At 31.3% G+C, this 13,762-nt stretch overlaps 1 protein-coding gene across 2 annotated transcripts in view; it reads right to left on the bottom strand.

Annotated features, from left to right (window-relative positions):
• Positions 1-6,519: 6,519 nt before the first annotated feature.
• LOC127712573 (oxysterol-binding protein 1-like) overlaps positions 6,520-13,762 on the bottom strand; it is a 36,005-nt gene continuing 28,762 nt past the window's right edge. For both annotated transcript variants that reach the window (XM_052219075.1, XM_052219076.1), the window contains exon 13: positions 6,520-12,656. In XM_052219075.1, coding sequence (XP_052075035.1) covers positions 12,511-12,656 — 146 coding nt within the window. In that variant the 3' untranslated portion in view covers positions 6,520-12,510. The remainder of the gene's footprint in view (positions 12,657-13,762) is intronic.

Genomic DNA, 13,762 nt, shown 5'->3' with positions numbered 1-13,762 from the left:
TCTATTTTTTTATAAAATATTGTTAGATTCAATGGGGAATTATGTTTCTAAGACATAGAAATCATACTGAATTAAAACTCTGTGAACACTAGTTAAAGGCCAGGGCTGACCTAGATAGAAATCCGGTTGGATAGCAATTAAGCTAATAAGGAAATGGGAGGGCCTAAGTATCTTATCAATTATTTATAGAAGTCAGAATGGTAAAACAGAAAACAAACACATGTGGAATTTACCTTTGTGTAGATATTTATAATCCAGTCTAAAATTAATAACTACATCAACTCTGTAAATACTAATTGTAGTTGAAATAAAAAGATTATGTTGATCAGATATTAGCAGTTGATAATAGTTAACACTTGTAAATTTAATGCATTGGTGTAATTATTCTGTTTTTAAAAGAAACTAGAAATGTAGTTGTTCCAAATGTTTATCCTGTAATTATAAGTTAGTTTTTTGTAAATTTTCTTTCCTTTTTGTGTAGCTGGTTCATTAGGATTTCTTGATTTCCACACTGATGTATAGCCTCTGTCCACATTCTCATTCCAATGGCATGCTGCCAAATTTGATCTAAATTTATATTGATCATCACCAAAGCAAATTCTTTTGTCTTGAAATATGTTCACAACATTATTAAAACTTTCAACATAAAATGTGTCTTTAGCAAGAATGTAATCTTGAGGATATTTATATATAGTTGAACTTTTTATAGCAGACTCTAACATTTTTCTGACTTTTCCATTTGTAATTACGATCCTAAATGGCTCATAGTTTGAATCAACTTTACACCTTGATGAATGATGACAATTTACATGGTTATTACAATAATGTTCAACAATGTTATCCAAACTTTCCTTAAGTTTTTGAGAATTTTGCTCACAGTTACGGACGGCTCAGTTAATGTGTGTTGCTATTGGTTCAACTTTATCTCCCAGCTGTTCACTCCAACATATACCTTCTGAACGTTTATTACCTTTTGAAATCTTGATGACAGCTTTTTTTACAGCCTTGACAGCATGCCATAAGTCATTCTGATTGACTGTAAATTGAGTGTCCCTCACAAATTTATTTTCAGCCAAATTTCTATCATGTGCATGAATTTTAATGGACACATTTTTATTCTCCAAATTCTCATAATTTTTTTGTGTTCCCAGTCTTTCGTGTCGTTGGGCAACTTTATCCTGTGACTTTGTAACATGTTCACAGTCCATCACTTTGTGAGTTTTTTCTCCTAATGCTACAACTGAAGTATCTTTGGCATTTTTCCTCCAACCGTGTCTAGCATCTGTCATGATGTTGATGCCATCTAGGTCACCATATGAAGAAATTTCATCATTTATGGCATTGTCAACTGATTGATCAATTTCATTTTCAGCGTGTTCTTTATATTTTCTAAAGAACTTTGATCTTCTCTCTTTAGTGATGCAGCCAATACCTGCTCCATTTACAAATCTAGTGTAATGTACTGGCAAAAAGTCCACTACTATAAAATGCATGACAAATCCTGTGATTGACCAAGAACTCATCATATGGAAGGTATGATGATGACGACCATAAATAGGAATGTGTTTTTTCCTTGGTACACATCAGTCCTACAGATGCTACATGTCCTTTCATAGTTCTTTTCAATACTTTTAGCTTTCCATAACAAATACTGGTATGTGCTTCAAAAAGTTCTCCATATGTAACCAAAGATTTTTCTGCAGTAACAAACAGTCCTTGGTCTACATCCTGGCGTCTTGTTTGGGAATAGGTGGATGGAAAAGGATGAAGTTCTTCGAATTGTCACTTCCAAGTTGTTGTTTAATCCAAAAGTCTAAAAGTTCCTCTATAACTAAACTATTGTTAACTGGATTATTCAAAGTTGAAGTCAAATAACTCTTTACTCTTTGAAGTTTTTCCAAAATTCTACTTTTGACAGTCTCATCACCAGGAATTTCTATTCTAAAATTGGGAGGACGTTTTCGTGAAGAATCTTGTTTTTCAGTAGCCATGATCATGAAAGAAATTGAAGGAATGAGCAGAAATGGGATATGAAATAATCAGGAGATTATGTTTCATGATATTCAGTTACAGCTAGTGCCAACTTAGAAAAATGTATCAAAGGGTTCATTGATTTTTAAACAAATAAAAGTGATCAATGCAAATTTCTTTGATCATTACATGGCTTTTTTCAATCAATTAATTTTAGATTTTTGTTGTCAAAAATAAGTATTTTATTTCTTGCTAAATACACGTAATCCCCTAATTGCCTCTGGACTTGTTTACATATAATGTACAAATTTCATGAGGTCACCTGCAGAGTCAGCAACTTTCTGATCACATAACCTGGGGATAAAATCCAGACCAGATTATCTCTGAAGTCAGTAAAATTTTGTTTGTTTGCATTCTACATAATCATAAAAATGAGTGATAAGAAAGTTACAATGGAATTAAGCGATCTTCAATTAGAAACAAATGTGTTTGGGCACAATGATTGGGAAATTAAAATTCTTGATGACTCTGCTGTTACTAATGAAAAAGGCGGGAATGCACAAAATCCACAGATGACCACAGAACAGAGCACTCAAACAGACAATAATGAAAAAGATGAAGACGATGACCAACCTGGATTTGTCATACAGCAAGACCCGTCCCAAGTAGAATGCAGATATTGCTTTTGTAAGCCATGCATTACTGATGAACAAAACAGACAAATGTGGTGGCATGGTCAGTCAGAAGTACCCCATCAAAGAAACTCAAGTTAGAGAAAGGAACACTACAAAAAATTTTGGACTATGCTTCTCCATCGTGGTGCGTGGAATGATGATAGATATATAGTTATGAAAGCAGATGCCATGACCAGGGACCACAGATCCCAAAGATTTGACTGGCACAAGAGAGACATTATGCCAAAATGTGTTGTGACACTTGTGCGTTGTTGGTTTCCAAATCCTGGTGGGTTTCCGTACATGGGACACATGTGGGAATAATTTTCTTTATTCTGCTGCTGGATTTTTATTTAATTTTAATTGAAAGTCCTTTGTTCTGTATATGACACAATTTTGGAGGGAAAATGATTGTGACCAGATGAAATAGAATATTATGACTGTAGTTACAATTTTGTGCAAATTAGCTGCATATTTATTTGGTTCTTTGAATTTTGAAAGAAATATAAAATGGATATGAGGATTACATAGGAATTGAATAATTTAAACACAACAGGTAAGGTGTTTGTTGATATTTTGCATGGAAGCATGGCTGCATGGCAACATTTACTTCCTGTGTAAACAAAAAAAATGTTTATATCCGCCCAGCTATCAATCAAAGTATATTTCAAATGAAAAATACCTCTGCTTCATGATTTGTTTGAGGAATATAACAGAATAAACTTAGCTAATAATTTTTATTTATCCTGCAACAGATTGTATAGTTCAGTTCTAGGTTCTGTGACAATTTTTTTTCTAATAATCACTCTTTGAACAAGGTAATTCTAAAATATATGTCTCTGAAATGAATGTGGCAAAGAAATTTGAATTTACCACTATTTCAGTCATTGGCTGCTATTTATACTCTTTCCCTGGCCTTTAAAGCCCATTTTTTATATATGATTACCAAAATTAATAAAGCACTTTTTTCAAAATAAAATTTAAATTAAGATATAGAATATGAATCAGATTTAATACATTTTTAGCTTGGATACTCAGCAACAAGTCATAAGTGAGCAAATCTTGTATATTAAAAAAATTCCAAATAAAATATTTTTTTACTTTAATTCTTTGTTAAAATTATGAAATTAAGGGTGTTTTTATGTTTTATTCGTTATCAAAATATATACTGATTCAATCACATCTATCAAGATGATAATTTAATTATCTAATTTAACTAATTAATGTGTACTTTATATACTTCTATTTATGTTTCATCGATATATTGTCTTCCGTATACTATATAAATATTGTATTATTTTGAGTTTCATCATTTTTCATCACAATAAATATTTTAAATTATTTAAACTCATTTCAGATCAACAGAGTATTTCTTAAGTGTGATGGTTTTGTGGTCGGGGATGTTACAGTCAGGGACAAGCGTCACATCATGTTTGCCACACAAGAACAGCTGCAACTACTACAAACTGCAAAGAATTGGTACCTGGATGGTACTTTCAAAGAAGCGAAGAAGCCTTTCTACCAGCTGTTCTCCATCCATGCCTTCATTAGGTGTTAGCTTTATCTTACCTGCCAGCAGGACACATCCTCCCAGCATATAGACAACTTACAGTACCACCTACATCACCTCTTCTTCACCAACTCATGGTCTACATTAACAGAGCGTGGTTACAGTGTTCCGTTTGGATTACATAACTTTAATCAATCAGGATTTGATTGAATTAAGTGATTACGAGTGGCATTACCTTAGTTCACAATCATCAGACAATTGTTGAATAAACAAACCAATTATAGACTAATGATTTGATTAAACAAGTCATTATGATGAGTTAAATTTTATAGGTTCCATTGGACTGTAAATATCTATTCAGCTATTCTATGTGTGAATTAAATAAAATAAAAATCGCCATGACATTCAAAGTTATCATGGAAAATAACTTCATATTAATATGTTGAAGCTGCTATACAAACAGACACAATCACACTCATTTTCGTATCGACTTAAAATAATTCATTGACTGGTACTCCAATATATTCATACTTCACTTACCTGTTGTCGTCCATCATCGATACTTTTTACAAATTCCATTTATAATGATTAAAATTTGTCAGCGAATCCTCCAAAGTCAATATAGTTTATTCCATATTTTATTATGAGGCCGGATCGACGTAGGGCCGGATCGACGTGGGACGGATCGACTTGGGACGGATCGACTTTGGGCCGGATCGACTTGGGGCCGGATCGGTTTGGGGACGGAACGACCGGATACCAAATAAGAAGAGGTCAGCAAGGAGAGGCGCACAGTTCGTTCCCATGGGAATGCCGACGATTTGTTGAAAAAGTCTACCTCCAAATTCCACAAATATGTTGTCAATAAGAAACTCCAGCATACTGATCACTTGTTCCTCTGTGTAGAATGTTTTACCTTTTTGTTCACTATTAACAAAATATGCCGTATGATATCCCAATGTAATAAATTTATAGCGTATTCTACCATTTTTTTTTATTGAAAAGCATTGTTGGTTATTTCTTTTAGGCGATTTTTCAATTTCACATGGGGAATGGTGGTATACAGGGTTGAAAAATCAAAAGTTTTGATAGAATTAATTTCAGAGAAAGATCGAGATTTAAAATTATCCAGAAGTTCTTTAGAGTATTTTAGAATCAACAAATTGTTAATACCAACAGGTACACAGTATTTCTAAAGACCCTCTTTCACTGCGGACAGAATTTTTGTCAATCTAATGGACAATTCCTTTGTAGAACATGCAGATGAGCCGGCAATGTACCGTTGTTTGTACGGAATTTTGTGAAGCTTAGGTATCCAATACAAAAAAAGGTAAGTCCTCAAATTTGCTGTTCAATGTTATGTTCATTGAAGCAATGAAGGACTTATGATACGCCAAAATCTCATCCTTGTCAAATGATATGTTTTTGTATGTGGGATTACCTGAGTGCTCATTTATTCCTAATTCTTTTACAACCCAAGCAAATTACTTGTCATATTAATTGAAGAAAATAATAATTTCCCTTTGTCCACAATCTGAACACGATGTTATGCAGACTATGTGTACGCATCCAAAGCATCTAATATTTCTCCTGTTTATAGGGAGATAAGATTTTCAATCTTTAGTTTTCAATGATATATAATGTTTACAGGTATACATGTATACTGGGACAACCTCACATCCCAAGGGTTGACTGGGGTATAGAAATATGGTTGGCAAACCTAGATTTCTCCAATCTTTCACTAAGGTTATTCTAGATTTGGCACAACTTTTGGAATTTTTGGTGTTCAATGCTTAACTTCTTCATTGATTTGGCCTACCAACTGTTTTTGATTCATGATCCATTAATGAGTCTTATTTAGATGAAGTATTCATTTGGCATACACAATTATAAGCCTGATTTCTTCAACGATTTATTCCCCATTAAGAGTAAAACTGTTACTGATCCATGCATGAGGGTTGTTGAATGTATAAATACACAACCATCTCAATTTGAACTATGTATGTTAAATCAAATCTCTCTGACAGAAAAAATACCATCCTCTCTGCATGTCAAACAACACTTTGAGGGGTCTATAGGGGAAACTTTTGCCAGGCAAAATTTCTGTCCATATCTAACATAACCTGTTTCTCAGTGGAATTGGGTTGATTTGTTTATTTGTTTTTGCCCTAAATATCAACATCTTTTGAGCTCTGGTGGAAAGCTGTCTCACTGGCAATCATACCACATCTCCTTATTTGGACATTTAACATGCAATCAATGAGTCCTTCTTATTTTTTTATTTTTTTTTTTGTATTTTGGCATGGGCGTATAAATTTCAACTTTTTTTCATACAGTTGAAGCTAATTACTAATAAAAGAAATATCAATTGACAAACATGGTTTATTTATCGTTAACAAATGAAGAAATAATCATTAACAATTATTGTGAAATAAATATATGTGAATAACCACATGCCTTATAAATCATACAAGCAGTCCGGCAACGATTATTACTTCATTAATTGGACCTAATCTGCTGATACTTCAAGCAATGAATATTACTTAATAAATTTAACCTGATCAGCTGAGGCCTATGCAGCTTTACTTTAATTAAGGATTTCTCATCAACTGACTTATATTCCAGTACAGAAGTTATTTTTTCTCAAAAATTTAAACATATTTAAGCAGTGAATGATATTTCACCTCATACCGAATAAATGTTGATAATTGTAAAGCCAAACCTTGTCTGATCAAGGAAAATTAATTGAGTAACATCAAACAAGCTTTCAGGCAACAATTAATGTATTAGTATTACATTGTATATAACATTTTAAAGCTTTGTCTTCAGCTAAGAGTCAGAATTAAAACACCTGACTTGGATTCAATGCCAAATAAAGTATCTGACAATGTTTTTCTTCAGCAAAGCATATTCAAAATAATATAACTATTTACCATAAGTTGACATTTTAAAATGAACTTTGTCCCTCTGTGTCACTTACCTTAAAAAATATAATAGCGGTAGTTTAAAGTGACAGCTTGAAAGGATGAACCATTTCAAAAAGAATATGTTTGGACTTTTTTCAATAGAAAGCCGTTTTCTTCAAAAAAAATCTGAAGTGACAAAAACAGTTCCATTCAATATTTTCCAAAATAAGAATAACAGTCAATTTTAAAAACCTTTTATACCACAGCATGGATTTTTCATGTAATAATTAAAAAAAATTTGTTTTGCACAACAATTTTGAAACACATTGATGAAAATGCATTGTTTTAATATTGTCAAAAATTTCCAAGTTATTCCCATATAAACTTAATAGAAATATAATGAGGTCACAGATAAATAAAAATGCATTTATCAAGAAATTAAAGCAGTAATGTATGAGAAACGTAGGTTTAAACATTAACTGCTATAGGAATATCCTTTATGTAAATCTAATTAAACATCAGCTGTATAAAACAATCTTTTGACTAGTTTTATGTTGGTCTCTGGTAATAATTTTTTTCTTCAGCACCAGATAACTCTGGTGAAAGTATCAAAGTAAAATGAAAATGTCTTACAGAATTGACAGTACAGTCTGACAGCATCAATTATGGAAATGATGCCAGGAAACCATTCACAAATAATCTTACAAAATGTCTTATAACAATACTGTTTTCCAAATTCCATCGTTAAACATTTACAGGCATCATGCAGACAGAAAAAGGCTATGCATACATATGTACATACTACTGAGAATTCTTTATTATTCGTTGGATACCAATTATCGTGGATTTCAAGGGAACATGAAATCAAATATCCACAAAGATACAAATTTTCCTCAATCCATGAAAACTGGTAAGTACAAATAATAAATGAATCCCCAGTATCTGATAAAACATTTATTTTTTTACAGAACTCATCACTCAATACATCATATATCACAATTAAGCTACATTGCATAATAAACATGGATTCTTTCATCAAACTCATGATTTATATAAATAACAATAAAACATATATTTGTGACTAAAGTGATTACCCATACAGCAACACAAGCTTTATTTACAGTAATCAAAATCTTAAAAGAATCCCTTGCAAGGAACCAATGGGCAATACATGAATATTCCACTCAAAAAAAATGTCCAAAATACCAAATAAAATTCAATTTTTTTTAACATTCTGTTAATGGCAGAATTGTATTTCAAAGTAAAAAAAATTAAATTCACAAATAATTCTTCTTTTTTTTTACAAAACTGAAAAGATGAACTAAACTTCAAGGTACTTTCAACATGTTCAAAAAGAAAAAAATGTCTGAATCCACTTCTAGCACCCAGAAATCATTATCTTTGAAAAAGGATCAAACAGCTTTAAATGATCATCTTTTCTCTTATGGCTATTACAGTAAAAGTGTTAGTACAGCAATTTCAAACAACCATTTTCGACATCACCACAGTAGAGATTTTTTTTAATTAATTAAGATTTAGTTGAAAAATGTGTAAAACTTTGGAGACACACTGATATCCCCTGTAAATCTCAAATATCTTTTAAAAAGCTTTTATGCAATTAAACAGCTGATATAACTATTGCTATTTCTAAAACAATTAGATAGACAAAGTAGCTTAATTAATTGTATCACTTTGATGCTGTAAATAACCACTATTAATATTTTCATATGAATTATATTTTTCCATACACTAAATAAACATCTTTACTGTTCCTCATTGGCTAATTTTTAGTGGTAAGAAGGTTTGTTGGACATTGATTTCTTGTAACAAATGTCATAGACTGGGAGATCTGAGGTATTCATTAAAAAATGCCCTTTTACAAAAATATTCCCTGGTGTAAAGGCACTTTCAAACCTCAAACTGATTTTTTTATCCAATTTGTGTATTTTCTGCAGATAATATCTGTAGCCCCTAACATAGACTGAATCATGATTGCCATTTACTAAACAGATCAGAGAGGACTATGGTTTCTGAAGAAAAATCCCAATACAACAATTTCTGTAGCTATACTTAGGCAAAAATAATGCAATGTGTTTTTATAAGATAGCATTCGTAGCCATTTTAAAATACGCCTGATACCCGTGAAAGGCCCCCTAAAAAACAATGAAGAGTCTTATTTAATGCTACAACAATATATCCACTATTTTTTTTTTTTGGTGTATATTTAATTTTTGCCAAATTGAAAGTTGCCATTAGAACAAATAAACTATGCACCTGTTAAATATATACCAGTTAATATTCTGTTATTGCTTTTAGAATTATGTTTCATTCTAATAAATGAACTCTTCTCTAGTTCAACCTACTATTAATATCCAATTACTAACATGAAAAAAACCTATACATAAGTAAACTCATAACAGTATACAATACAATCAATACTCCTTTCACATTTTCTTTTAATATAGAAAATAATAATAATAAACATGTCTGTTTGTTAGGTCACTGTCAAATCTTTTCTTATTCACAATTCCTATACTTCACATAATAATACTGCTTCATTTTACATTTTTTATCAAAAAAAAGATTTTTTATTTGTCATTGTATTGCAAAATTACACTTTAATATAAAGCAAAGTTTGCAAAAATAAAAAAATCTATAAACATTGTGTATAGCTACATAATAACATAACAGGTTTTATACATGTATTTTTATCTAAAACCTATCGATGACAATTCATGTTGTATTGATATCAATGTTTCCCCTATCTTGAACTGACAGAAACCATTGGGCATAAAGCTCTGATCCAAATTATTTTTATGTTTCTGCTATCTTGAACTAGCAGAAACCATGGGCATAAAGCTCTGATCCAAATTATTTTTATGTTTCCCCTATCTTGAACTGGCTCTGATCAAAATTATTTTTGATTTTGTTCTTGCCCAACAACAAAAGTCATTTAAAAAATCTGAATCTCACTTTAAAGTTTGATGTGAGTTATTTCCCAGCATACGAAATATTCAGAATATATGTGCATTTCTATGAAAAGTAAGAAATAAAGGTGTAACACCAAAGTTACCTATGGAATAGTAGAAAATTAGAATGACAGAAAATAGGTAAACCATGTGTGCACTTATCTCAAGCTGTAATATAACATAGTGAAGCAAATTCTATCAAAACAAACAAGACACAAGAGGAAACTTGGTGCTTATAAATAACATGTAAGTATGAATAGAAGGAAATATGGGGTATAAGTCATTGAGACAGCAACCAACCAACAAACAAATCAAATAAATGGCATCCAAATGGTAACAAACTGTGTTCAACAGACAAGTATCCTTACAATATATCAAGCTTTAAATCACACTGAATCTATAAATTTGCCAATACTGTTCCTATGGAAAATCCAGAAACTTACATGTATTTTCCCCTCCAGAAATTGTACTTTTTTTTCAAATTTATGCATCTCAAAAACAATCGCACAGACCTTATCTACATTTTCCTGAAACTTATTATGTATTGCTTATTCTCTATGGAAAAAAGATTTCATTGACGGAAATGTCCAAATTGAATTTCAGCAGCCAACATCCTTAAAAGCTTACATGAATACTAATATTTTTTTTTTGAGATTTAAGTGACTCAGGAATCCCTTTTTGTTGTAATGCTAATTATCGCTATTATGTGCATTTTTCCTTTGATCTTTTTTTGTGATAATTTTTCATATCATGCTACTCGCTTGAGATGGAATATTATTGTCAGAAACTAAGGGCACATGTGACGTTGTCAATGTAAACATGAATGACCTCATAGGCAAAATAGCGATAAACAGATTATCAATGGTCTTTCAAACAACAAATATCTTCAATAAGTTGAGGGCAGTAATTACAAAATGTAGCTTAGTTACAGGATCCGTATTTTTATCAGATTGTTTATGATATCTATTAAAATTAGAGTTCAAAGTTGAACTATAAGGAACAAGTGGAATTAAATTTTATCTATTAGATAAACACCCAAGAAGGTTAACTGTAAAACTAACTACTAGCTACTTAAGATTTATACTAAAACTTGGCAAGAAAATTTTTCATTGAATAAACATATTAAATTTTCATTCAAACATTTAAGATTTGACATTTAAGTTCTAGTTCCCAAAAAACCCTACAAAGGTGGACTAGTTCTCATTTAGAAAATATGGCACAATCAATCATCTCATACTGAATAAATGAATTGTATAGAATGAAGGGATAAATTTGTTACTTTGAGAAGATGTAACCAATTTGCCAAAAAACATTTGTCTGATCTTATACCAATTCGAACAATAAATTACATTTAAATTTAAATTGATAAGATCATTTAAAGAGAGACATCTAACTAAACCGTCATTAATTTCTTGAAAATCTGTGAAATTATATTGAATTGGGAAAAGGTACTATTCTGACAGACAACCTTAGTACCAGCAAACCCTATGAAAAAAATACGACCAACCAACAGGTTCAAAGTGAATGTAACTGTGGGGTAGCAGATTTTAATATTCACAAAACACAAGATTATTCTATATATTTATGAGCATAGTTTGAGGTTAAAAATTGAAATAAACCCATAAAAAACCTTTTCCACAATGTGCAATAAGTAGCATTCATGAATTAAAGAATTTTCGCAGCATTATGGTCTCACAAATTCGTTTCTGAAGTCATACTAATATAATTTTTAGTTCTTTGGATTTTTTGAAAACTAAAAAGTGTGAGCGAATGAAATATAACATTCAAATTTTGCCTGTAAACAATTCTAAAAATACCATATATCTCAATATGCTAGTACATGATTAATAATTTAACAAGAAAAGTTACAATTCATCATTGAAAATCTCAAGTGCATGCACCTTTCTTTACAAAATTATTGCTATACCAAAAGAGTTTCAAATTTTTCTTCTTGTACTTGTAATAATTCTTACAATTACACTTCCTTATATCAAAAGTTAATGAAACACATTGTAACAGGGTACCAAACATGAAATATACTGTAAACCAACTAATTTTCGTGACTTTCGCAAGTAGAAAAAAAAAACGCGAATATAAATCATCATGAACATGTAAAACTTGGATCTTTCCTTATTTAACTACATCAAGTAAATTTAAAAATCACGAAATTAAATCGCCGCGAAATGGGCTATAAAGTATCCGTGAAAATTAGTTGGTTTACAGTATATAATTTGATTCATTATTGTGAGCTTAATATATCTCATAAGTCCTGCCATTCAGACCTCAAACAATTCTCTTAAAGTCTCTTACAATATATTAAACAAGACTTGGCTTATACATTTTTTTTTTAACACCAGAACAATGTCCTCGAACTGACCCTTTGGACCTACAAGTCTTCTAATGGACCATGTACTCCACATTTATCAGCGTATAATGAATTTGCACTTGTCACTTGGCCTTTGTACATTTAATACATGGTATTATAAGAATATCTCGGGACATCTGTTCCAGTCCTGTTTCTGCTTACAGTCCCAATATTGTCCATTATACATGTGTATAGGGTTCCCAGTGGCAGAGTCTGTCTTCCTTACAAACCATGTAGGAGTGTAAGGTGGGTAATCTTCTCCTGAAAATAAATAAGCAAATTAAATACTGCATGCTGGGAAACAAAACTGGAATTTGAACTCTGTTCATATAAAAATAAAAAGATGTGGAATGATTGTCAATAAGACAACTACCAACTGTACAGACTTCAACAATGAGCATAAACCATACAGCATAGCAAGCTATAAAAGGCCCTGAAATGGTTTGCTTGTTTGTTTTTACACTTCTATTATGTATAATATCCTAAACTTGTTCTTTATTTTTCTATCTTTTTCACAGAAGTACTGGTAATATTTCCTTATTGACTTCATTTCTGTATAGCACACTTCTCAAGAAAAAATTGTAACAGCTACAACGTTAACTATACACCAATTCCCAGGCTTAGAATTTTACTTCCATTGCCAATTTTGCACTGTTTTGATCTCATAATGTCTGAAATTATAACCCAATCAGTTTTGTTGACATCATTTTTTTTCTGTTAATGACACTGAAAAATTATGTGAAAAGGTTTTATAGGTTTGAACGGTGGACAAACTTGAAACAAGTGTACATGTATTCTATTTTCAATGATCTTGACAATATTTGCATGTCCTGACATGTAGTGGACATACTAATATTATGAAAGTTTCCATGTGATACTAATTTGTTGATAATTGGTGCAATTAGCCATGGTATAGCTTGTGTAATCAGAATAAACATAGCCATGGTTTAGCTTTTGTAACCAGAATAAACATAGCCATGGTATAGCTTGTGTAACCAGAATAAACATAGCCATGGTATAGCTTGTGTAACCAGAATAAACAAAGCCATGGTATAGCTTGTGTAACCAGAATAAACATAGCCATGGTATAGCTTGTGTAATCAGAATAAACATAGCCATGGTATAGCTTGTGTAATCAGAATAAACATAGCCATGGTATAGCTTGTGTAACCAGAATAAACATAGCCATGGTATAGCTTGTGTAATCAGAATAAACAAAGCCATGGTATAGCTTGTGTAACCAGAATAAACAAAGCCATGGTATAGCTTGTGTAACCAGAATAAACAAAGCCATGGTATAGCTTGTGTAATCAGAATAAACATAGCCATGGTATAGCTTGTGTAACCAGCATACACATAGCCATGGT

Source organism: Mytilus californianus, unplaced genomic scaffold, assembly GCF_021869535.1.
Source record: "Mytilus californianus isolate M0D057914Y unplaced genomic scaffold, xbMytCali1.0.p SCAF_8, whole genome shotgun sequence".
In the NCBI taxonomy this organism is placed as follows: domain Eukaryota; kingdom Metazoa; phylum Mollusca; class Bivalvia; order Mytilida; family Mytilidae; genus Mytilus; species Mytilus californianus.
Note: the sequence above shows the minus strand (reverse complement) of the source record. Positions and strands in the feature narration are given on the sequence as shown.